General features: G+C 31.0%; 4 protein-coding genes across 9 annotated transcripts; 1 reads left to right on the top strand and 3 right to left on the bottom strand.

The window, feature by feature from the left end:
- The first annotated feature begins 3,254 nt into the window (after nt 1–3,254).
- Nucleotides 3,255–5,399, top strand: LOC111914165 (ubiquitin-conjugating enzyme E2 32). Its single transcript, XM_023909918.3, has 5 exons — nt 3,255–3,518; nt 4,184–4,315; nt 4,441–4,525; nt 4,598–4,761; nt 4,847–5,399. Exons 1-5 carry the CDS (start codon nt 3,411–3,413, stop codon nt 5,255–5,257), a joined length of 900 nt encoding a protein of 299 aa, XP_023765686.1. The 5' UTR covers nt 3,255–3,410; the 3' UTR covers nt 5,258–5,399.
- Nucleotides 5,400–6,287: 888 nt separating this feature from the next.
- LOC111914166 (universal stress protein PHOS32) lies at nt 6,288–9,181 on the bottom strand. Its single transcript, XM_023909919.2, has 4 exons — nt 8,838–9,181; nt 8,073–8,185; nt 7,335–7,453; nt 6,288–6,571 (listed from the first exon to the last, which is right to left on the bottom strand). Exons 1-4 carry the CDS (start codon nt 9,013–9,015, stop codon nt 6,499–6,501), a joined length of 483 nt encoding a protein of 160 aa, XP_023765687.1. The 5' UTR covers nt 9,016–9,181; the 3' UTR covers nt 6,288–6,498.
- A 3,390-nt stretch (nt 9,182–12,571) lies between these two features.
- Nucleotides 12,572–16,805, bottom strand: LOC111914167 (uncharacterized). Of its 2 annotated transcripts, XM_023909921.3 has the most exons (14): nt 16,662–16,805; nt 16,347–16,570; nt 15,906–16,095; nt 15,575–15,647; nt 15,339–15,486; nt 15,013–15,113; nt 14,725–14,865; nt 14,306–14,441; nt 14,058–14,201; nt 13,795–13,952; nt 13,634–13,708; nt 13,321–13,465; nt 12,975–13,241; nt 12,572–12,876 (listed from the first exon to the last, which is right to left on the bottom strand). In XM_023909921.3, the coding sequence occupies exons 2-14, from the start codon at nt 16,566–16,568 to the stop codon at nt 12,754–12,756; spliced, it is 1,923 nt and encodes a 640-aa protein (XP_023765689.1). In that variant the 5' UTR covers nt 16,569–16,570; nt 16,662–16,805; the 3' UTR covers nt 12,572–12,753. The 2 variants fall into 2 exon arrangements, with proteins under 2 accessions (XP_023765689.1, XP_023765688.1); XM_023909920.3 differs by lacking the exon at nt 16,662–16,805 and having other exon boundaries at nt 16,347–16,655.
- A 763-nt stretch (nt 16,806–17,568) lies between these two features.
- LOC111914168 (FIP1[III]-like protein) lies at nt 17,569–23,888 on the bottom strand. 5 transcript variants are annotated; one of them, XM_023909923.3, is made up of 9 exons: nt 23,274–23,887; nt 22,488–22,636; nt 22,226–22,352; nt 21,996–22,064; nt 21,746–21,844; nt 21,454–21,656; nt 19,843–21,364; nt 18,441–18,801; nt 17,569–17,847 (listed from the first exon to the last, which is right to left on the bottom strand). In XM_023909923.3, the coding sequence occupies exons 1-8, from the start codon at nt 23,655–23,657 to the stop codon at nt 18,481–18,483; spliced, it is 2,874 nt and encodes a 957-aa protein (XP_023765691.1). In that variant the 5' UTR covers nt 23,658–23,887; the 3' UTR covers nt 17,569–17,847; nt 18,441–18,480. The 5 variants fall into 5 exon arrangements, with proteins under 5 accessions (XP_023765691.1, XP_023765692.1, XP_023765690.1 ...); XM_023909924.3 differs by lacking the exon at nt 17,569–17,847 and adding an exon at nt 17,917–18,072; XM_023909926.3 differs by lacking the exon at nt 17,569–17,847 and adding an exon at nt 18,884–18,923 and having other exon boundaries at nt 18,666–18,801; nt 23,274–23,888.
- Nucleotides 23,889–25,058: the final 1,170 nt, after the last annotated feature.

Raw genomic sequence — 25,058 nt, forward strand, 5'->3', positions numbered from 1 at the left:
CCATCATCTTCTTCATTTGGGACGAAGAACAGTATCGTCGCCTTTACAACGTCATCGTCCCAAATCCTTGCTCCGATCTCATAGCCGCCGTCTAGATTTGTAAATGCCGTCACCTAGAAACTCAAACATGTAAACGTTCTTCACCTCACCTACTTTGGTCTGAGTCGATGGTTGAAGGAGAAGCAGGCACAACGAACAGATCTGGATCCATGCACGATGAACAGATATGTTGCAACTCGACTGATAATGACAAAGATGACAACGTCAACATCAAGCTAGGGTTTGTTAAGATACGACAAAATGTCGAAGAGGTATAGAAAGAAAGCGGCGGCAATCTAGGGTTTATTGAGGAAGATGGCATCGGACCTCCCTTCTCCGAGTTACAAATCGGAGCGGTGGTGGTTTTAATTTGCTAGGGTTTGTAGTAAAATCATTATTATCGTTGATGAACAGATACGATGCCAACCGTCGTCGTCATAAAACCTTAATCGGTCGATGGTGGTGGTATTTACAGATCTAGAGCAAGGGTTTGCACACAATGGTGATCCGTCAAGGGTTTCTCACTCCCTCCCCCCAATTTCCCTTCTCTCTCTCTCTCTCTCTCTCTCTCTCTCTCTCTCTCTCTCTCTCTCTCTCTCTCTCTCTCTCTCTCTCTCTCCCTTTGTCATTTTTGAAGCTTGTTCGGATGAACATATATGGTGAAAATGAAGAAGACGAAGGGAAAGAGATGAACATCCTCTGGAGTCAAAGGTGGTTTTGGTGGTCAAACGACGGTGCTCCAGCGAGAATGGTGGTGCTCCGATAGCTATTGAGGATATATATATATATATATATATATATATATATATATATATATATATATATAGAGAGAGAGAGAGAGAGAGAGAGAGATGGGGTGAGGAGAGATATAGTATGTTAAAAGTGAGAGGGTGGGTTGAGGGTTTAAATTCAATTTTATTTTTTCTTTTAATAAAAGAAACATTAAAGTAATTAAAAACTGAAAAAAAAATATATCAAAGGCAAAATTGTCATTATTAAAAAATTCAAAACAAATTTAATCAAACTCGCAACAAAATAAAAATTTTGAACTTATGTTGCTAGTACAAACCTTTTTTGAACCATAATGGCAAGTTTTGTGTGGATACTAAATTTTGAAAGTTGAATGAACTCATGGATATGGATGAGTATCCAAACAAAATTCGTTCATCAAATTTGGGCTCGAATTTAGTATTTAGGAGATAGCATGAATAGGCCACACATGAAAATTGAAATATTATGCTTTATTATTGTTAGATCTTCAAAAGAGTCTTGAAATGTCTCATAAAAATGATTGATCAGTTTTGGATCTAACAAGTTGTGTTGAAAGCTTCAACCAAAATTTTAGGCTTAGACTTTGCTACGACCAATAATATAATCTGATATAATATATCTCAATAGCTAAATGACGATGGAATTAAAATTTAAGGTCTTAATTAACACAATTAGGGTGCGTTTGTTTCATATAATTCCTAAAAAATTAGAAGTAATTGGAAATTAAAATCTATGGGAGATTGTGTTTGGGTTACCAAAGGATTGGAATTAGAGTTCCATAATTACCATTTAATTCCTCATTTGAAAGAATTATAATTCTTGCAATGTACATCATGAAAATAGATTCAATTCTTCCATAATTACAATTTAACGTGATTTTTTCCTTTATTTTTTTCTTTTCTTTTCTTTTTTGCTTAGGATGAATTTTTTTTGTGTCACATCTTTTTACCCCTTATGTTTATTTTCTTGAAAAAGATGAGACAAAAGTCCTTAAATTATTTAAAATCCATGGTACTTATTTTTTTAATTCAAATTTTGTAGAAGAGTTCAATAAAAAATGTTGTAATTAAATAAAAATTTATCGTGTTTATTAAAAAATATAATTAGTTATAAAAATCATTAAGGGTATTTCTATCTTATTTCAAAATTTATTTTCCAAGTCCTTTATGAAATCAGCAAACCAAACAGAAAACATATTCTATTACATGTCAACCAAACGCATTGCAGCTTCTAGTACATTCAGATTCAAATTCCTTCAGATTCCAATTCATTTGATAGATTCAATTTCTTCCAAAAACATTTTGTGAACCAAACGTCCACTTAGAAGTTTGAAAAATCTTCGGAAAAGTCCTAATATTTACTATAATTTACGAAAAAATCTCAAACTAAAATTGTTTATGAAAAACATGAATTACTAGTAAAACTAATTATTTGACCCATTTTTCTTGGTTTACCGGTTTCATTACTTACTCGGTTCCATAAAAGTCTCATTATTTTACCATAATTTACGAATAAGTCTCGAACTAAAAAGTGGTGACAATTTGATCATTTTTTCCTTGTAACATACATATTTTCTGTTTTATTGCTGTCATGGACGCCTAATCATTAAATAAATTGATGAGATGGAAATGTTGGGTTATATAATGTTATGTTTACCATAAAATTTGATATTATGATGTATTGTATATTTTTGGGAATATAAAATGTATCCACTGAAGACTACAATAATTACATAAACTAGCAACAACTTCGTCAATTTTTAATTTTACCGGTTTTATTATTGACCTAGATACATAATCATAAAAAAAGTCGATGAGATAAATATCAAATTTTACGGTAAACTTAACATTATATAACTCATCGTATCCATCTTATCTGCTCATTTAATAACTAAGCATCCAGGTCAGCAATGAAACCGATAAAATATATATTAAATTGAAAAAATGGTCAAATCATCATTTAATTTTAGTTTGAGATTTATTCACAAATTATGGTAAAATAATGAGTTTTTAATGGAACCGAGTAAGTAATGAAACCGAAAAACTGGGAAAAAAATAAATCGTCATTTTTATCGGTGATTCATACTTTTCCGTAAACAAATTTTAGTTTATGCTTTTTTTGTATATGATTAAAAAGTCAATGTTCATTGAAGATTTTAAAAAGGTTGTTGCTATTAAGACACTCTTTAGACACCTCATAAACATTTTTATCAAAAATCAACTTATAGTTAACTATTTATAATCATCTTTTTCAAAAAACAATATAATTTCAACCTATAAAAATATCTTAAAAATTATGTAGAATGTCTAAATTATAAAATTAATTGTCTTTTTAACCGACACCTAAAAATCAAATAAAAAACGAATGAAATGATATTATTTCACCATGATCCTAAAAGTGAATGAAATCATATTATTTCACCGGTAAGCGTTTCCCACGTAGAAAAGCGATAATGTCTGAACTGTTAAAGTAATGCTCCTGCCTTTTTTGGATATAACCTTTTTCATATGAACTTCCCGTTTCCCTAATTTCCCCTTCCATTTTCCTCTTCATCATTTCACTAGAATCGCCTACAGATCTATTTGATTTCAGTCCAAGAAATGGGTGATAAGTACAATATGAAGAATCCGTCAGTGAAGAGGATTTTACAGGAGGTGAAAGAAATGCAATCGAATCCATCTGATGATTTCACGAGCCTTCCTCTTGAGGTAATTCGATTACAATTCAGTAATTCTACAAAATAACCTATCGTCTTTTCTCTTCCTTTATAGATCCATCCAAAGAATCTGTTTCTTCATTTGACGATTACGTTTAATTCCGCTTGAATTTCGTGTCACTTTAAATCCGAGGTGGATTTGATTTGTTAAGAAAACATCAGAATTCAGATTCCACTTCTTTGAATCTCTATCTTTGTAGCTAAGTGTAATTACTAATTGTTCTCAGTTATCACTTCATAATCATCCTAACTTTAGGGTTTTCATGATTTCAAAGCGTCGAATTATCTTCCATTTTACTCCAATTTTGATAGTGATTCATATATAGTTATAAAGGAATCCTTACTGAGGTTCAAAAAGCAGGGAAGTTCTAATTTTCTAAATCAAACTGGGGTTCTCTTCCTACATGGTAGTTTAGGTTATACATTGATTATTCTTATTATTATTCTGACTTTTTGGTTACTTATGGTTAAAATAATTAAATATTGAGAAACAATAAGTCTTTGTCATTTCCTTCATTGGAAATGCTTCCAAGATTTAATAGGAAAAAACACACAAATAGAATGGTTGTGGTCTTAAATTTGTTGCAAGATTTAAACCATCTTTGGGTTCAAATAGATTTGTCATTAAAGTGTTAGTATTATTTATTATTTTTGCAGGAAAACATATTTGAATGGCAGTTTGCAATAAGGGGACCAAATGACACCGAATTTGAAGGAGGAATTTATCACGGCAGAATTCAATTGCCTTCTGAATACCCATTCAAACCACCATCGTTTATGTTGTTGACGGTGATATTTGATATTTCTTTCTTAATTATTGAATACATATTTTCCATAAAAATAAAAAATAAAAAAGCACTTCTACTTTTACTATTTAGTAGTGTAATGATTTAAAGTAATTTCCATTGTTTCAGCCAAATGGACGTTTTGAAACTCAAACCAAGATTTGCTTAAGCATATCAAATCATCACCCTGAGCATTGGCAACCATCATGGAGTGGTAATTTATTTATTTTTATTTTTATTTTTTGGATAATAAAAATAAATGTGAGTTAACTTAATTATGTTGTAGTTAGGACTGCTTTAACAGCGCTTATAGCATTTATGCCTACAAGCCCAAATGGAGCTTTAGGATCATTGGATTACAAGAAAGAAGAAAGGCGTCTTCTCGCACTTAAATCTCGTGAAAGTGCTCCTAAATATGGTACTCCAGATCGTCAAAGGCTCATTGATGAGGTCATCAATCACATCCTTAATTCTTCATTTCTTCTTCTGAATTTTAATTTCAGTAAACTACACTAAATATCTTGTGATTCTTCAGATTCATGAATACATGATCAGCAAAGCACCACCGGTCCCTCAGCAGACCTCTGAAGATGCTATTGCTTCAGAACAACCACCACCTGCCGCCACAGAATCCGCCGCTGAAGCTCCGGCGACTCCTCAAAACACCACCACGGAGATCACCACCGATGATGAAAATGAAGAAAACCATGAGGCTAACATGGAAGCGGAAGACCCTAGGGTATCAAAACATGCTGTACCTTCTGCATTATCTGTTGTACACACGGTGGAACCACGGCGGCAGGAGGTGGTGATGGTTCAGAAAAGCTCCGATGACCGCCTGTTCACGTGGGCGGCGGTTGGGCTGGCCGTTGCTATTTTGGTGCTTCTTTTGAAGAAGTATATGAAAGCTAGCGGATATGGTGCGGTTTTTGTTGATGAATCATGAAATATTAATAATTAAATCTCTGATTCATGATTATTACTCGGTGTGATGCCATTTATGATATGGTATAATGACAGGAGATTTAATAATAATATGTATATGAGAAAATGATTTAGTACATATAAAAAGAGTTTTATAGTGAGAATCGATGGATATGAGGTGTAATGTTTTATTGAGTTGTACCTTATGTAGTGGAAGTTGTATTGAAATCGGTAATATTTTGTATAGAATATGGCCTTATGGAAAGTTTCTTATGGATCGATTTCATAGATCATATTTTTAAATTTATAAATTTCAGTAGGATTGAGAGCATGCTCATTTAACAGAAAGTGAAAAAAATATAGCAAATACAAAGTAAATACGATTCAAAGACTTAAATTGTGATATTTATAGGTGGAGTCGGTGCAAATAAAAAAAAATAGAAAATTGGTCCAATAGGGTTAATTTACTGTTTGTAAGGGAACAGCAAATTAATCTATATATAAATATAAATATAAATGGGTGATACTAGATATTTAGAAATAATTATTTCGGATATTGGCAAAATGAGTTTCAGAAAAGTGTTGATACAAAGGAGAGAAAATATATTATTCAGTCTAAAATGCACTCGGAGTCGGAGACAAAGGTCAAATACATTTATTCTAAACAAAGAAGTAGTCATTTTTATTAATATCCCAATTATAATGGTTATATTTTAAAAAAATAATAATTTATTAATGTGTATATATATACTATTATATCACTAAATTATTAAATATACATATTAAGGATATGTCCGACAACAAGCTTTTAAGAGATCTTTTAATTTTTTTTTTTTTTAAAACTCGAAATAAAGAAAAATTTTGTTCCAAAATTTTAGTCAAACCCTTCTGTACAAATAAAACCTACTACTTTCCGCTGGAAAATATATACATTTTTAGCATGAGAAATTAAATATTATCCTATCTTTTATTCTTATTTTTCTTCCTATATGTTTAAGATGACAACTATACAAATTTAACATTTCAATTAAATTTTATGAGACTTATCACCATCTAAAATAGATAGGAATATAATAAGAAGAAAAATTATGATAGGTTATAGACTCATATGTTATATAAATACGAATTAAAAGAAATTCTACATTACAAATTTATTAAACAAACAAAGATAATCACAAAGGACTTCTTAATAAACAACCAAAAAAGCAGAAACGTGGCATTATTTGATATCTTTTGATGGGGCCGCTTATGCATCTGCCTGCTTCACGACTTCACGACAGTTACGGGGCAAGAACTATGGTTCACTACATAGTTGCTCACACTGCCCAAAATAGCCCTGCCAAATTAAACAAACACCATATATGAGAAGTTTTTTTATATAAATAATAAAGGATATATTTAGAGAATTAAAAAAAAAGCTCAATAAATTCATTAAAACGCAAGTCTGAGTAGCTTTATAAAAAGCTAGTTTAGTAGCTTTTTTTTGGTTTTTCAAACATGACAACCTAAAAAAACTAAAAATATAAGCTAGCTTTTAAGCATGTTGTGTCATGCCAAGTAAACTCTTAATTAATGAAAATATGATGCTATGATAAACAAATCAATGTAAGCTATTTTTGCATTTTAACAATGTGAATCCACAGAGTACCCAACATCACTCCATTTTGTAAGATTGAAATGGCATTTTGGAAGTTTGACAAAGAGTAAAATACATAATAACACAATCTACTTTCATCATTGTAACAATTAAGACAATTATTTACAATAGTGCTTAAACTATATATTTTTTCACGGTTTAAAAGACGTACTATTTATTTTTCCCAATTACCGATTTAGAAAAATAGTAAAATGCAAAAAAGCACAACATACTTTTAACCATTTTATTGGTATTGGCTCCAAACTATTACTCTTTATATAATTGTCATAAAAATAGACAAAAATGATAAATATGATGAAAGTATATTGTGTTTTTCTGTCTTTAATGGTGATATTAGAAAATGGTTTTTTTGTTGGTAAAAGAAAGTAAAGTGTTGTTAACTACAATAGAAAATTATTTAGTGGCAAATGTATAAGTGTAAATATTTTGTTATATTAGTTACCTCTTTAACTTGCCAAGTCCTCGGTTCCCGACAATAAGACAGTCTAACGGGATATTATCAACCGCTTCACATAGTTTCTCTCGAGCATCTCCCCAAAAGATTTTCAGCAAAACCTCAACCTGCACCCGTATATATATATATATATATATATATATATATATATATATATATATATATATATATATATATATATAATCAAGTTTTTACATCCAATTGTAACATCTTTTTTTTTTTTAAATTCTCATTAATTAACTAATTGTATGGATAAGTGATGTTTAAAAATATTATAGAAATTCCAGCCAAATTTGACGAAATGGAATGAAAAGTAAAATTGATTAAATGGAGAGTTGATGTGGAATTTAACAGGGATTGAATGGCTTCTAGTTAAAATTGATTAAATAGAGAGAGTTGCAGGGTCATTGAACCATTCAATGAGTGAATAATCTTTATTAAGTAAATATAAAATAATTTAAACCGTAGTATTAGTAATTTAATATAGACCATTATAATTGACTAATATCATTATCTAATAGAAAACCATAAAATAATTTAAACCAATGCCAATTTTTGTATTGTTTTTATTTTGTTATGTAAAATTTAAATTAATGTATTTTTAGATATCATAATATTTAAATATAGTTATAAAGTGATATAGATATACAAAATAAATAAATAGTATCCTTATATGGAAATCCGTTGAACTTTCATAAAAAATAATAATAATAATAATAAGGTTACCTCTTTCTGAGTTGCAGCCAAACTAACGATTTCTAGTGTTTCTGGGTCAGGCTTCGTTCCATATTTCTTGGTCACAAGCTGGGGATCACGAAACTCCGATAACGGGATCAAAGCTGTAAAGATAATAGGATCACATAAACATTATTTGAAGCAAAGTATACGAAAAATCAACAATAATTAACAAATTATGTTTATCTGACAAATTGAATCAATTTATTCCAAGAAACAATAATCACACGGAAACAAAGCTACTATGAATGCACGAAAACCAATCAAAAGCGTCATCAAAAATAAAATTATACTAGAAAACGAATGTATACATGGTAATCGACTTCTACATAAAAAAATAAAAAATAAAAATCTTATGGCTGCTGAATATTATAATAATAATAATAATATATGACAAATGGAATCAAGAATCTTGAAAAGAAAACGATAATGATGAAGAAATAAACACATAATTAGGAATGAAAAAGGAACATCAAGCGTATTTTTCCTAACAAAAACTCATAATTAACACTTGAACACGGTTTAATCACATAATCTTTTCTTCAAAAATACGAATCCAGCAAACTCAAACAAAAGTTTCATCACTGATCCCACACACACGCACACACAAACAAAAGTTGTGGCTGCTGGATCATAATAATATAAGTAATATAATATATGGAAAACGGAATATATAGAAGAAAATTAACGATGATGATGAGTTGAAGAAAGACATGAATGATAAATGATAATGAGGAATTAATAGAATTAACGTACGAGATCCGGTGACTTCCCAGAGCTGGATCTCGGTTCCTTCTTCACGGCCTTCAGGGAGAATGTTGACGAGGATGAGATGATCGCCTTTCTTCAAAACGTTATCCACCGCCCATTTCACAGCGGCTCTGCTACAAGCCGAGAAATCCATCGCAACTCCGACCCTTCTCGCCTCCCCCATCTCCTACTTTCTCTTTCTCTTTCTCACACACTCAAACACCCAACTGCTTCTCTCTCTCTCTCTCTCTAAAAAACAAGTGTACGTTGTGTTGTATGTCGTGTCGGAGAATTTGTGTGGTGCTCCGGTGGATGATTTGTAATATATATGATGAAAAGTTATTCGGTGTGATGCGACTCATGGACTTACTCATAGGTCTTCTTTTGAACTTGTATATCACGAAACATTATTGATATCTTTTTGTAAAATTAGTAGATATTTTATAGTTTATACACAAGTTTTATAAGTGTGAAAATATTAAGGAAAAATAGGTGTAAGTTTTTTATATATATTAAACTTATAACAGATAAAAACTATAATTTACTTTTTTTTAAATGTTGTTAGAAGCAGGCTTTTGAATTAAAAGCGTTTTTTAAGTATGTATTATGGAAAAAAATTAAGAAGCTTATTATATGTTCATTTCTGTTTATAAATTGGAAAACTGTATCATTTGGGACTCCCAAGGCTTTTTGTGTTTATATTTGATTACATTAGAGAAAGTATTTATGTATTTTAATTACAAACATGATGGTTCGGAATCAAGCTTTTTTTTTTTATATCTAAAATGCTCGTAATAATTATGGATATGATATTTTATTGACAAATGTAAATATTTTTTTATATTTGGTATACACTAAAAAAAGATAAAAGTTGTACCTTTATGTAAGAATATCAGATATCTCTAGAAATATTGTTTTTCTCTTGATTCTATGTAGTCTATGAACTAAATGACAAAAAATTGACGAGCAAGCCAAGTTGTGTACCAATATTCGATGGCTTAATTATTAAAGACAAGAGCAAGTGGTATAACCATTAACAACTACCAGGTTGCCTAATTGCATTAAAAATATTCTTTTACTTATTTAAGCACTAGAAATAAAAGATCAAACTACGTATTTCCAATAATTTAATTTATTATCCATTATTGATCAAAGTTAGTTATTAGTTTCAAGTAATTGCATCTATCTAGGATATGGCAAAGTCTAACAGTGAAGAAACAGTCATGTAGGCTTAAAATTAGCACTGAACAGAGGAGCAAAAAAATCGCTAGTTCATACGATTTTTTGTTAAACCACGTCAATGGGGGTATAGGAATAGGATGCTAGAAAATATGCAATAATATGTATGGCGAAAGTGAAAGAGCAAATCTTGATATTGATACAATCAACACACATTTAAAAACGAAAAATAATTGGGGGTAACTTTAAATAGCAATAAAATTTACTCTTTCAATTATGATAAATTCTTAAACAACTGGAAATACAAGAAAGTTTTATGATAATATTTGTGATATATATATATATATATATATATATATATATATATATATATATATATATATATATATATATATATATATATATATATATATATATATATATATATGGGCTTAGGGAATATGTGGCTGTTATGTACCTAATATTAGGTATAAAACCATCAAAAACTAAATAGTTTTAACTAAATGCAATCAAATCTCTCTATCATCTTTCTTGTATCCTCTATTAGACTAGATGATAGGATTTGTACATATTTTTATGGAGTTTTAAATGTTTAATTTTGCACCACAAACCATGTATAACAATACATTATCAACTACCTATAAGCCTTCATATTCAAATTCAACACATTCAAAATACATAGATGTTGAGGGTAAATTATTAAATCAGAAATAATATGAGTTCAAAAGTAATAGAAATAAGCTAACAATGAAGTATGGAGTATATGTTAGGCATGTCTAGTTAGGTGAAATAGTGTTTTGTACTTTGTATCTTTTACATTGTTTAGTCCATACTCTAACACATGTCTAGCAATGGCATGTGACTTGTCACACCTTGTTTGCCTATAAAAATGTTCGTTATAAAATACCATAATTGTATTCAAATATAGGGTAAATGGCACCAAATACACTTTTTTTACACAGAAATTCAAGTTTGACACTGTTTTTTTTTGTGTCAATTTTAACACTGTGTTTTCCAATTTGTTACAATTCCGACCACTTGACCGGTTGCATGCTGACGTGGCATGATGACGTGTCAGTTTTGATGACGTGGCATGCTGACATAATATGCTGACGTGTCAAAATTGATTTTTTTTTCTACAAAAAACACTAAGTTTTCACTTTTTTTGATTTTAACACTAAGTTTAAATTTTTATTTCAATTTTGACACTATGTTTTTTTGTTCTAATCGAACATCATTTATCAAATTTTGTTCAATTTTGTCTATTTTCCATTTGAAATCGTATAAATATATTTTTTTATTACATTTTAAACCGTATAAACATATTTTTTTCGTTTAAAAACCATATTTTAAAGTTGCATATTTAATATAAAATACAATTTTTATATAACTAATACATATTTATACATAAAAATATGGTTTGAGTGTAACAAAAATGTATTTATACACAACTATGGTTTTTAAATGAAAAAAAAAAACATATTTATACGGTTTAAATGTATTAAAAAAATATTTATACGGTTTCAAATAAAAAATTGTCAACATTGAACAAAATTGAAAAAAATGATGTTCGATTTGAAACAAAAAAACATAGTGTCAAAGTTGAAAGAAAAAATTAAACTTAGTGTTAAAATCGAAAAAAAAATGAAAACTTAGTGTTTTTTGTGAGAAAAAAAAAATCAATTTTGACACATCAGCATGTCACGTCATCAAAAACTGACACGTCATCATGTCAAGTCAGCATGCAACCTGGTTAACCGGTCAAGTGGTCAGAATTGTAACAATTTGAAAAACAGTGTCAAAATTGACACAAAAAAAAACACGGTGTCAAAATCGAATTTTTGTGTAAAAAAAATGTTTTTTGTGTCATTTACCCTCAAATGTACCCTAACATTACGTGTAATATATAACTTTTATCTTGAAGTCAAATGTTTATTATTGTTTACTCTGTTTATATATTCATGTTACTAATTTATAACCCGTGAGAACCACGGTTACAAAATTAAAATTGGTAATATAAATCAGAAAACTAAGTTGTTAAAATAAACATATATTATTAAAAAATAAGGAATTATAAAAGAAAAATATAAACATAATAAATTTAACCAAATTTGATAAATATTTTTTAATCGGGGGATAGGTGCGGTGGGTAATATTGACATATTTTGATATATTTTGTTACCATATAAGAATTTATGAGTATTTATGAATATAAGTTGTAAAATGAAATTGAAATTGGAGAACCAAAACAATGACACGTGGCGTATTATTGATTTAATAGCTTGACACATGACGGAATGAGATTAACTCTATTCATTTATTAGATAGGAAGATTGTTTATTATCATCTCTTTATTTTCTGTAAATCACTTACCATTGTTTTTAGGACCCTAATCGGAATCTATAATCATCATGTTACAGTGGTTTAAAAAAAAAATCAAATTCTCAATAGTTCTTAAATAAAAAAGTTAAAAATAAATAAAAATAAAATTTGGTGGCTAATCGAAAAAAAATTCAAACTACATGATTTTTAACTTTATAATTTATTCCATGATAACATGGTTTATATAATAATAACATGACTAATTTTTAATGATATCATAAAAGCATTATGGGTATAACATAAGTTATAGATTTTCAAGTCCTTAGCGTTACAAATAGCAACCAAAGTTGGTCTGTTTTTTTTTTTTTAATTTCAATATTGTTGGATGCTAAATAAAAGAAAAATAAAAAGATTTGATATTTTAGTCGGACTTCAATGCCTGAGTGATTTCCCAATTGGAGATATTATCCGCTGATCCAGAATTAACCAATGCAACGATGAACCTCTCATGCTCAAGAGAAGACGGATACATTATTTGCTCTTCCTGTCATTATTCATTTACAAATAAAATAATAACACCTTCAATAAATGCATAATAAATAGTATTTTGTAAAAAGAGAAAATGTAATAATAAAGAAATACCTCAGGCAAGTTGTAGAATTCATCAGGAGAAATTTGCAGGAGCTCAGTAGCTGTGTGGTCTGTGCACCAGGCTATAACTTTCCCAGTATCATCTGCAATCGTGACTTTTAAATGGAAACTATGGATGACATCATCATCATCACAGTCACAACCACAGAAGCTGCAGTGGGACCCACGTTTCTTTGTAACCGAGTGTCCACATGATGAGTGACAATATCGTAAATTTACATCACAGGGTTCGATGTTTTCTAGCCAAATTCGACACACCTGAAAGAGTGTATATACAATTACACATCACATATAAGCATGTATTAAATATAATGTGAAGATATAAAAAGGGACATACATGTGTGTTGCTAGTTTTGGGTGATACTGATAGATCTGAAAGTGTGGAGGATTTGTGAAGACATGAAGAGTTTAACAAAGCTGGTAAGCAACTGAGGTTAACAAAAAAAGATCCGCCTTCTTTCTCATGCCATGAAACTTCGATACTGATTTCCATAAAAATAAAATAACTTTTAGTTTTCGGGATATTAATACAAACCTTTAGATAGGTGTACTTTTTTTTTCACACAGTTTAAGTAAATCTTTAGCTCAAAAGTCAAAAGGTTGACTCACAAAAATAATTTAGTAATCAACATGATTTTATATGTTCTCACCTCTTGTGTTTTGTGATAGAGCATGTTAAGCCAGCAATGTATACTGTGTGACCAATGCTTAATTTCCCTAATGACCTAATAAGAGACATGGAACAGATAATAAACTATATGTTTTCTTGATGGGAAAAATTAAAGAGATAAAAATATAATAATAATAATACCATGATTTGAGAAAATGTAGGTTGGCCCATATTTCTCCAGTTGGATCTTGAATTCTCAACAAGAATATGGATTCTTGATTATTTGTGGTTTTAATATCTGTAACTGTGCCATAGATGCTTATGCTAGTCATCTTATCTCTAAGATCACCTGCAAATAACTGTAAAAAAAAATGGAATGTAAAAATATCATAGAAATGCACATATCAAAGATTTTTCAAGTATATTGTAATTAAGGCTAAAAAGTAAACATCAAACTTACTTACCCTGAAAGGGTAGCTACTGAAGTCAATGGCTCCTCGAGAATCACATGGCAAGGTGACTTGAGAAACTTTAGTTCCTTGACTTGGGTCAACTGCAGTCAACACTTTTGACCCTTGATAATGATTTTGTGTTGATGCCACAGATACCTAAACAATTCTTTGTTAATAAAGTTACATTTTTAATATATATATATATATATATATATATATATATATTGTTTTAATAATGGTGGACAAAAAAGATTGATTACTTGTTCTTCATGTCGAATGAAAGGCACCAAATAGAGTTGAGTAACACTCCCATATTCCAGACATACTTCTTCAGATGAATCCATTTCAATACAAGTTGAAACAAATGGTCGATCCAAAGCTAGCCAACTTCCTACACTGCAACAAACTTCATTACTGATTATAATATGCACAACAATAAAATGATCATTTACTCATATTCAGAGTCTAGAAGGTTAAAATGGTCATTCACTCACATTCAGACAGTTCAGTAAGACGAAAAAAGAAAGAATTGTTATGTATACACAGTTACTCCAGATAGAGATATTGTATTAAGTTGTTTTAAGTTGAAAAGAATAAAAGTTGCAAACAGTTGAGAGTTAAGGGGGTTGATATGGTCTTTTTATACAAAGACTAATAAATTAAACAGGTGTTAATTTACCTGAAAAGATTGGCAAGCATGATCTGATCACCCCATAGTACAAATTTTACCCTGAAATTATCATTGTCTACAAGAGTAATTTGTTTCCTCTGCAAGCTACCAAACTTCCCCTGAATTTCTAAACATCCAATCGACTCGATCCTGTACAGATTAAGCAACAAAAATGTTTCAACTTAATTATTAATATAAGTATGAAGTCTCAAACATTGTTCATATAAATTCCAGTCTTCAAGTCACTAAATAGAAAAAAGGGTAATATGGTCAATTTGGTGTCGGCTAAGGCTTTACCTAGCATATAAAGAATACGAGACTCCTGCATCAACAGAAACTGAAGATAAAGGATCAGAACAGAATTGTGCTGCAAGCAGCATTGCATCATCATCTTCATCCTGTAATGTTAATCACCATTGTCAAATGACCATTTTACCCTTGTATTATACACATTTCATATCCAAGTTTGCTTCCCATAATAAACTCTACTCGTTTGAACTTTTCTATTTTAAACTGTCTAAAGATATGCAAGTTGTCTTTTTGGAAAGAGTATTTTAAGAATCTAATAGATGGAGGGATCTAGCATTTATATCAGTAGGACCCACAGTAAGTTTAGGAATTACCTCATTTAGGATTATGAGTAGATATTCAGTTGGTAGAAGACGTAGGCGACCTGATCCACGAGAGGTTGTTCTAAGATAACATCCAGTAAGGAAAATCTCTCGCCCTTTCCTCAATATTCCATTTTTAAGGTCAGCCAAGTCATAAAACCTGTGTTAAATGCTACTGATAAAATATTATAAATCAAGAAAATCATATTATCTATCAAAGAAATTGCCACTTGAAATTATGATGATACCTGCGATGAAGATAAAGATCAATAGTATTGGAGCTCCAAAAATCTCCCAAGGTTAGCATGTAGAAATTTGTCCCTAAAGAAAACAATTGATCATCATCATAATTAACACTGCTTGTTTTGCAACTACCCCTTGTAATTTGATCATTTTTTGCCTGTCAGTCCTATTTTATAACTAGAATAGAAGTGTCGTGAAAATCTACCCTTACAATATAAATAAATATACATTATTTTGTAGTGTAAAAAATGAAAAACAGATATTTGTTATTGTAGTTGCAAAACAAATAGTGTTAATTAGTCTATTCGCATTCAATGACTTGGGGTTTGAACATACCTGGAAGAAGAAAAGCATCAACTATGACAACCTCAAGAACATTAGTCAATGACAAGAAATTCTTTTCATAGATTGAATCGATTGTAACTGTGTTGGGAAGCTTTCCTCTCTTATGCTTCTTTTGCAACTGATCAATACATTCTGGCCTTTTCTTCTTAGAATACCCACCTCTTAGATTCTCAGCCCATGCCTAAAGACACAAGTTTCAAAATTTAATACAGAAATCACATTAAAAACCTTGGAAACGCACATCCAAACGCCCCCAATTTACACAATAGCGGTTTGTTTGTCTGTCAAAGGAATGTGCTTTTCTTTTAGTTCTGTTGATACAATGATGGTTTGAATTTATAATTTCTTCGATAAGAAATATTGAACCCAAATCTAGAATCCAATTAAAAAACAAAATTGAAACCAAAACTCCAAAAATTTGTTCCAGAGAACCTGCGATAGTTCAGAGAGGAGAATGGCGGGTGTGACTCCACTTGAATAAGCTTTACAAGTTTTGATAATCCGACCAGCAACCCAGCTCCAGGCAGGTCTACTAGATTCTTCATCAACTACATCTTCGTCATCCGCTGGGGATAATACAGATATCGAGTAATCCACAAATCGAAGGAAAGGATCATCTTCTACATCGTGATTCTGTTCTTGATCCACCTCCATGGCTGCCATGTTTAATTGATTGATCGGTATTGAATCCGAGGACTAAAATCAGTTATAATTACGAAAAATGAACATATGATTGATGATTTATACCTCCACTTTGGTTCTGAACTGTGACTTTTAACCATTGGCGGTGGAAACCCTAGTTTGGGTAGATGGAAATTTTGGCGGGAGTTTGGAGGGAATGGTAACCTTTTCCATTTGCAAAATGCAAATAGCACACGCCCTAATCAATTAAAGTCTAAATACATGGTTTTAATATTTTATTTTGAATTTAAATGATTTAATTGTTAGTTTCGTAAAGACCATTTTATAGTTTTCACTTTAAAAATCCGAATAGTGAAAAGAGTGCATATTAAAGTATAAAAATATCAAAGGGGTCACCAACATGTCTTTTTTTAACCATATAGACTACATAACTGAAATTCATTTATTATACAATCCATTTATTGTACATACTAAAAAAATTAAAATTGTGTGTGTCGAATTGTAAGAGTAATCTCGGGACTAGTTTATTTTGCCTTCGTTGAATTTGCCATTAAGTTCCGTTTACTTATTAGTGTTACATGTTTACTTTGTATTTGTATTACTAGTATTTCTCATCGACTTGTTTACTTTCGAATACTTATGTATCAATACAATATTTATGTGTTTAGTCTTGCCCTCATTATATTCATTATGGACCGGTGTTGCATAGTGTTTTATATGCAGTGATCATTTGGTGTGGGTGTGTTTATAATATTAATTTATTTTTGTTTCTTCATATTAGAGGTCATCTACTTTTGCAGTCTCCTTACTTTTGAATAACGACTACCCATTATCCTACCTTTCATTACCATAATTTATAGGATTGAGGACATATTGATGTTGTTGTTGATGTGTTGAATAATTTAGAATTTGGTTTGATAAACTAATGAAATAATTGTTTGTTAATCAAATATAGCTTACTAGATATTCAAATTCACATATGATTATTAAAAAAAAAAAAGTTATTACGTGATACATAAATTCACATATTTACCAATAAAACCATAAAAACCAAGCTTTTAATCAAGCTTGTTTTATCATGCATATTGTTAGATATTTTTGGAATATTTAACTATTGAATCAAAAGTCACAATCTTCCTCAAGCCAAGCCCAAAAACACTCGTCCTACCATCAAATCAAGATCGATTTTTTACTTTTTAGCCTATCTAACTTGAGCTCATATGGTCTCGTTTGCATCTTTGCTCGCCAACGAATGCCTTGAAATGCGAATCCAAACACAAAGAGCCCTTTTCTAAAATGTCAAAAATAACATGGTTCAACTAAATAATGTCATTCACGTTTTTCGCACAAAAATAATAATAATAAAGAGCGAGTACATGCCTTGTTCTAACTTTCTACATGGGACAAAAAGTTACATATGTTCTTATAAGGAGCCCTTCAAATACACTCCATGTTTTGTTGTGTCCAATGTAACAAAAAAGAGCTTTGCCTCCAGATTTACCATGATGCCGCATATCTAAAAGGGTATATTTACTTTAGGCTTTCTTTTTACAATAAACTCGGTTACTACAAACAGATTGAACATGTTCTTTAGGGTTATTTTAGATGACGATGAGGGAATGTATTCTCATCTTTTATACAGACGAGATATCAGGAGCAAGTTTATGTCCCATCTTTTTGACAAAAGTTTATAGGATTTTGTTTATCACACGAATGCATGAAACAAACATGGACTAATAAACCAGTATAGAGCACATGTAGAAGTCGTTAATTCTTGTAAAAGTTTCTAAAAAACAACCTTCATCGTAATAAAAAAAAAACTAATGAATGCCCAGTTATATCAAATAACAAAAAGAACAGGAAAAAAAATCTTGCCCTGTTTACCTTTGTGTAGCAAAAAAATTAAGGAATTTTAGTTATTATTTCAGCTTCCTCCCCATCTCCGCTTTCTAGGTGGTCTTTGTGGTTTATTTGAGCCCTTTTCTTGAAACAAATCCCCAACTCCAACCTTTTTTGCTGTTGTTGTGTTATCTGATTCCATTTTAGTGGTTTCGTTAAAACGTGCTCTTCGTTTTTCCATTTTTGCCCTTGCCTCCAGAATCCGAGATTTGTCGAGCCCAGTCTTTTCTTTTTGATTATGAGACCCGTTTTCGTCTTTTGTGGGTCCCGTGTCTAGAATCTGACCTTCCTCGATGTCCAAATGTTGACGTTGGTGGATTGCTTTTGTTGGAAGTCTTTTGGAAGACTGCACACGACCAATGCCACAACAACATGTCAAGTGTTGATACTGTTTGTTATATGCTCAACCAAGACATGTATGTAATTACCAAAAGGGCATATAGGTAAATTCATTCGTGAAGTTCATATCTGAAATAACACACATATGCTCGTGAGGTCATAACATTCGTCAATATTTTGCTTCAAATTCAGCATTTGGGCATCAAACTGCTATGTTATTATGACTAAAACTTCCACATCAATGAAAACAAAGATACATTTATGCAAACGTGTTATTATTTAATACTATAGTTTTTGTAATGATATTTAAACATTAGATGGATAAAAAGTATATTTGCCTGTATCTACTTGATATAAGACACTGGGGGAAAACACAAAAGCATGTTAGAAGTAGAATGTCAGCAGCAGCATGCATTAGTGATTAGAAATTCAGAAGGTCCAACACTACTGGAATTCAAGATTCCATTCCATCGCTTGTTTGGTTGCCAAAACCAACGGAAATCAATTCCATTGGCATCACCATCCGTGGAGGAGGATGCAAGGAATTCAATTCCATTCTTCTCTTTCTATTACTACACCAAAATATCCTCATCGTATACAATAAATGAAAAACATTTAAATATAAATAAAGATTCAAAAAATAATTAATTATTATTGAATACCATTCCATTTGTGGGGTAGAAGAGGGAAAGCAGATTAAGAAGCAAGAGGTGTTTACTTGTGAATTTGAGTGTTTTTAGAATGGAACTGAATTCTATGGTTTTGGGATGGAAATTGGAAATGTATCACTCAATTCATTTGCAAATTGCAACCAAACATGGGACTGGAATGGAATTGAATTCCAATTCCAGCCAAATCCCGCAAACCAAAGGCCCCCCCTAAACCCTAAAGCTAAGAAACAACATATATATGTAGCTCCAAAAAACATGCAATGAAAGAAGTATTGTCCATATATGATATATGACATGACATATATTGATATAATATATACAATTAAACTGATACAGTAATAGTAATAGTATTTCATCATCAGTTTCCCAGATATTACCTTTCCTTCCCGAACAACCAAGCATGAATTCCTGCAGCTCGGTGATGGTTTTTTACCACTCTCTCCATACTTTTTTCCACTAATTACTTCCCTTTTCCGTTTATACCCCCCACACCCATCTGCTGCATTTTTTAAATCATCAACATGAACAGATCCATCAACCATATGTGAATTCATGAACACCCACTCATAACTCCCTCCATGTGTAATATCTGGATCCCTTCTCCCTTGGAATCTTTTTTCATGACTCCCTTCATACTTAACATTTGAAGCTCTTTCAAACTTGTATTTATGCCTTTTTATATATGCATCATCAAATGGTATCATAATGTCATCATCTTTCATTTGCATTTCAGGTTGCCAATGGTGGTCCCTACTTCTTACCACATCCACACGATCATCATAATCAACTGTGTAATCAAAAGGTTCAGAATCATCATATCTAAATCTTTCACTCAATTCCCCTTCTTCATATCTCCTTTGTCTTCCATATAAACTACTTCTAGGCATCATGTCATCATGCCATCTTCCATTATTGATATGGGATTCTTCCCTATTTGGCAAAGGGTTATTTAGTTCAGAAGATGGACTACCAACCTTCCTCTCATTTCTTCCAGAGCCTCTAAATTCCCATCTGGTATATGCTTCATGATTTACATGTTCATATTCATCTTTTTCCATGTCATCATTATAAGCAAAAGATCGAAAATTTTCACCTTTTATATCTTGGGAATATTCACGTTCAAGAAAAAATTCATCATGTATTCCTTTATGTCCAAAATGCACATTATTTCCTTTCCTTTTACCAAACTCATTGGTATATCTTCTTTGTTCATCATAATATTCCTCCTCTTCTAATCTTCTGAAAACGGGTCGACCCATTTTGGGTCCAAATCTTTCATACTCAGAAAACCTTTCACCATGGTAATAATCAAGAGGAGGTTCTGATTCTTTTGAATATAACATGCCTTCCTCATTATAAGGATCAAAAGGATGCAGTCTCTCATAATCATAGGTCCTATGATTATATACAGGAGTACTGTGTCTTCCACGATATCTATGCTCCCGATGTTTTCTTTCTTCATCTCTTCTTCTTGAGAAGATGATGTCATCATTTTCATGGTGATATTTGGGTTTAGAATCTTTACGGGTCCTATCGTTATATACAGGACTATGGCATCTTGAATGATATCTATGGTACTTATCTGATATTTTCAAGCCCTCTGAATGATGATAACCAGGCTTCCGTGACCGAGTCAACTCAGTAGATGAACACCTCTCATGACTATAAGATTTCCACCTATCTTCAAATGATTTGCAATGGTTTTTAGGGCTCTTTTCAGCCTCTGATGATTCTGCAGGCATTATGGATAGATCTGTGGTGCATGTATCCTCACCTGTTCTTTCCTTTGTGTTGTCTGAAGTTTTTATTGCTTCATCAGTTCCTCCTGAACATTGATGGATTTCATTTTTTTTAGAATCTTGTGTCACAGGCTTACTTCTACTTCTTCCATTAGAACCCCTAAACACATTCAAAAGAAAACTTTAATTAGGAAAAACTAAATTAAGGTTGACATAAAATCACAAATAGCATGAGGTTATTGCTCTCGCCTTTTAAGGGCATCTATATCAGTCTCCAAATGATTCCCTTCAAAAGATTCATCTTCACTTGAACTACTAAAAGAAAGATGATCTGTTCTATCATCCCCACTAACATCTCCATGAGTAGATGCTTCTGGAACAGAAGTCTCAAGATTACCTGATCCTTCTTTTACTGACTCACAACAATGTTCCTCTGGATCCACAATGGTGATCTGATACAAGCATGTCATCATCAGTGAAACAAAAGATGTTGTATGTAATGTAGCTACTACAAAACCTCAGTCAACAAATAGGTCCATACTTGTATAACATCTGAATCACGATCCAGTTGACGCCTTATATCCATGGATGATTGTCGTTCAACAATGCTGTCTTCTACCTGAATTGCCCTTCCTTTCATCTGAAACAATAAGTATGCAGTAAACAACCATGAATTTATAAGTAATGTGCATTGATCTAGGACTGGAACTGATGTCAATGGGAGAAAAGACGTAAATGCCCTTCTAATCCTCATCATCAAAATAATGTCTAGTACACTTTATCTAACTCACCTCTATTAATTGTGTAGGCTCTGACACTGGACTCCCACTTGACATTGGTCCTCTATGACGATATTCATCCTGCCAATAACATGACAAAACTTTCCTCCATTAGAGGTTATGAAACAAAAATTACAAGAACCTCAACAAAAAAAAAGAAAAAAAACATCTTTTTAATATATAGAAAGATAGGCACTTTATTAAAGAGTTACAAAAGTTAACAAAAGAATAGAAGTCTTTACCACTTGGTTGCAATAAAGCTTCCAAGTATCTTCATTCAACCCGAAATTGAAATAGTCTGTTATATCTGCTCCAGGATGCTTCCAAGGCTTCTGCTCAAATACATCAATATTTACATCTAGTATGCTCCTGTAAGATACATAAACACAAACACTTTAATAAAGAGTCAACCAACAAATGTGAAAAGAATCTAGACATGGAAATAAAGTTGCATTTTTTACACATTACACATTGCACCTTTTTTTTTGGATGTTCAATACTCACCTAGACCAAGGAAGTGAGAATCTTTGTGCATGTTGAGGTCCCATTGATCGCTGACTATACCCATTATCCTCCCGAGACAAATAAGCTGCTGGAACACTTCCATTTCCTTTTGATTCACTTCCATATGCTGCTGATTGAGATCTTGAATACTACCAACAAAAATACAATTAGAAATTAGAGCTCCAAGTTTAAAACAAAAACAATGCTTTTCAAATCCTACACTTACATAGTTACATTTTTCCATTGGCATCAAATACTTACAGGGTGTGTTTGGATGTTAGTTTTGAAAGTGATTGTGATTTCAAGTATCAGAAATCAATTAACTAAAGCAAGGGACTTGTAAGCAATGTTACATTTGTCCCAATCATTAGTTTTCTTACAGCAAGTTCTTCCTTGTTTCTCCAACTCTGATTATTATCAAAGGATACATATTCTATGATCAATTTTGCCTCAACACTCAACCCTCATTATTGGGATCATCATTGTGATTGCAAGTCACAATAATCAGTTTAATCACAATCCACACCAGAAGACTTGGAGGTCAATTGCAATACAATCTCCATAAGTAACTAACTACGATCAAGAATTTAACCAGAAATACGATGCATGTAACTTCAATCTAAACCTATAAAGCTAATATGCTCAATTTCTAATTGAACGTAAGCTGAAGTAAATTTGCAGACACTGAAGATGATTTCAAATTGAACTATAAAGTTGGAGTTCAATCCATATAGTAGCATAAACTAATGATATGTACTCAAATAAAGTTCATGATCGAAAGAACACCTTGTACAGTGAATGCGAATTACCGACCGCTTTCCCTCCCGCAATTTCTTCTTTACCGATATTATCATCGTCTTCATCTTCTAACTCTCCACTCCGCAAATTTGTATTAGTCCGTGAAATTGTTAAACCCTCCCCATGCCTTACACTATCATCGTCGCTATTCAAGACGATATTCAAATCATCGTCGTCGTCGTCGTCGTCCTCATCGCCATCACTTACTCTGTCCTCTTTATCACTACTCGCCTCTAAAGCACTGTTCCGCTTACCAGTTTCATCGCTTACAAACTGTAATTGAGAAAATTGTGGAGCAACATTCATGGCTGAACTTGCTTCCACTTCAACATCTGCGTATAAATCGCCGAAATCATCATCCACGTCCTCCATTTCTTGGTTATAAAGATAAAAGTCGTTTGATTTTTTCACGAAATGGAGTGTTTTACAGAAGATTGTTGCATTTTAGCAAAACCCTGAGAGAAAACCTCTCACACAACCACTCTCGTGGGTGAAGAACTGACGATTATGAAAGATTTAGGATACCGTGAACCCTTTATGAAATGTAAGGTGGTAATGTGAAAGATTTCTCTTGGAAAAACCCTAAAACAGAGAACCTTAGGCTTAAACCCTAATTATTATATGTTCACAAGTATCTCATTTTTCTAATAGGATTTAATGTTTTAACCAGATTTGAAAAGAACAATAATAAAGAATAGTATATTAGGTGTGAGACCCGTATGTTATATGAGTTCGATAAAACAAAAAATTAAATATGAAAGTTTAAACAAAATTTTATTTAAATTTAAAATTTTAGATTTGAAATTTAAAATTAAAAATTTGAATTTAAAATGAAACATATTAAATATTATATGAGTAGTAATATTATAATTTATTGGTTATTTTCAATTAAGGTAATTATTAATTGGTGTGTAAATATGATGTGTTAATTAAGAAAATATAAAAAATAAGAAAATGACAAATGGAAAAAACATTTAATCAAAAATACAAAAAAATGACATGTGTCCAAGTTAATGAGAGAGTGACATGTGGCAAAATTATTTTCATTTATTAGGTAGGACTAGTTATAAGACTCATGTATTATATGATTCATTTTAAAGAAAAAAAATATGAAATTAAATATTTGAAGAAGTTTGAATTTATAAGAAAAAAAATAGAAAACTATTGAATTATTAAAATTAAATTGTTTGTTTTTCTTTTAAATTAAACAAATAATTTAAATAAATAAACAAAATAAACTAATAAAACTTTAATTTAGAAAATTTGAAATTAGAAAGAAGTCGATTAATGAAATTGATATGTATTTATTATTACATTTATTGTAATTATTATATTTAAATATTATGTAGAAATTAATAAAATGAAAAAAACCATAAAATTTATGTGAAAAAAAATTAATTGAAAATAACCACAAAATGACATGTGGCCAAATCAATAAGAATATGACATGTGCCAAAAAAAAATTATTTATTAGGGATGATATTACGAGTTGGGCAACGACTTTCTATTTTTTCAAAATTAAAAGTATTAAATTTTATAATCACTAAAAATTCATAAGATTATTGTTTGCGAACTATATTATATGCTATGGAGTTGTGTGGTTGGTGTTTGTTTAATATGTTATTAGTGTTCTTCACATCATTATTTTTCAAATGTTTTTTAAATTGTTTATTTTCTAAGTTTTTCCAGTGACATTGTTCCGTTGAAATACCTTCTTACCGATTATTGTACTTTCAAACCAAATAAAATTCTTATGTGGTATTTTCAAGATAT

The sequence above is a fragment of the Lactuca sativa genome, chromosome 6 (genome assembly GCF_002870075.4).
Source record: "Lactuca sativa cultivar Salinas chromosome 6, Lsat_Salinas_v11, whole genome shotgun sequence".
Lineage (NCBI taxonomy): Eukaryota > Viridiplantae > Streptophyta > Magnoliopsida > Asterales > Asteraceae > Lactuca > Lactuca sativa.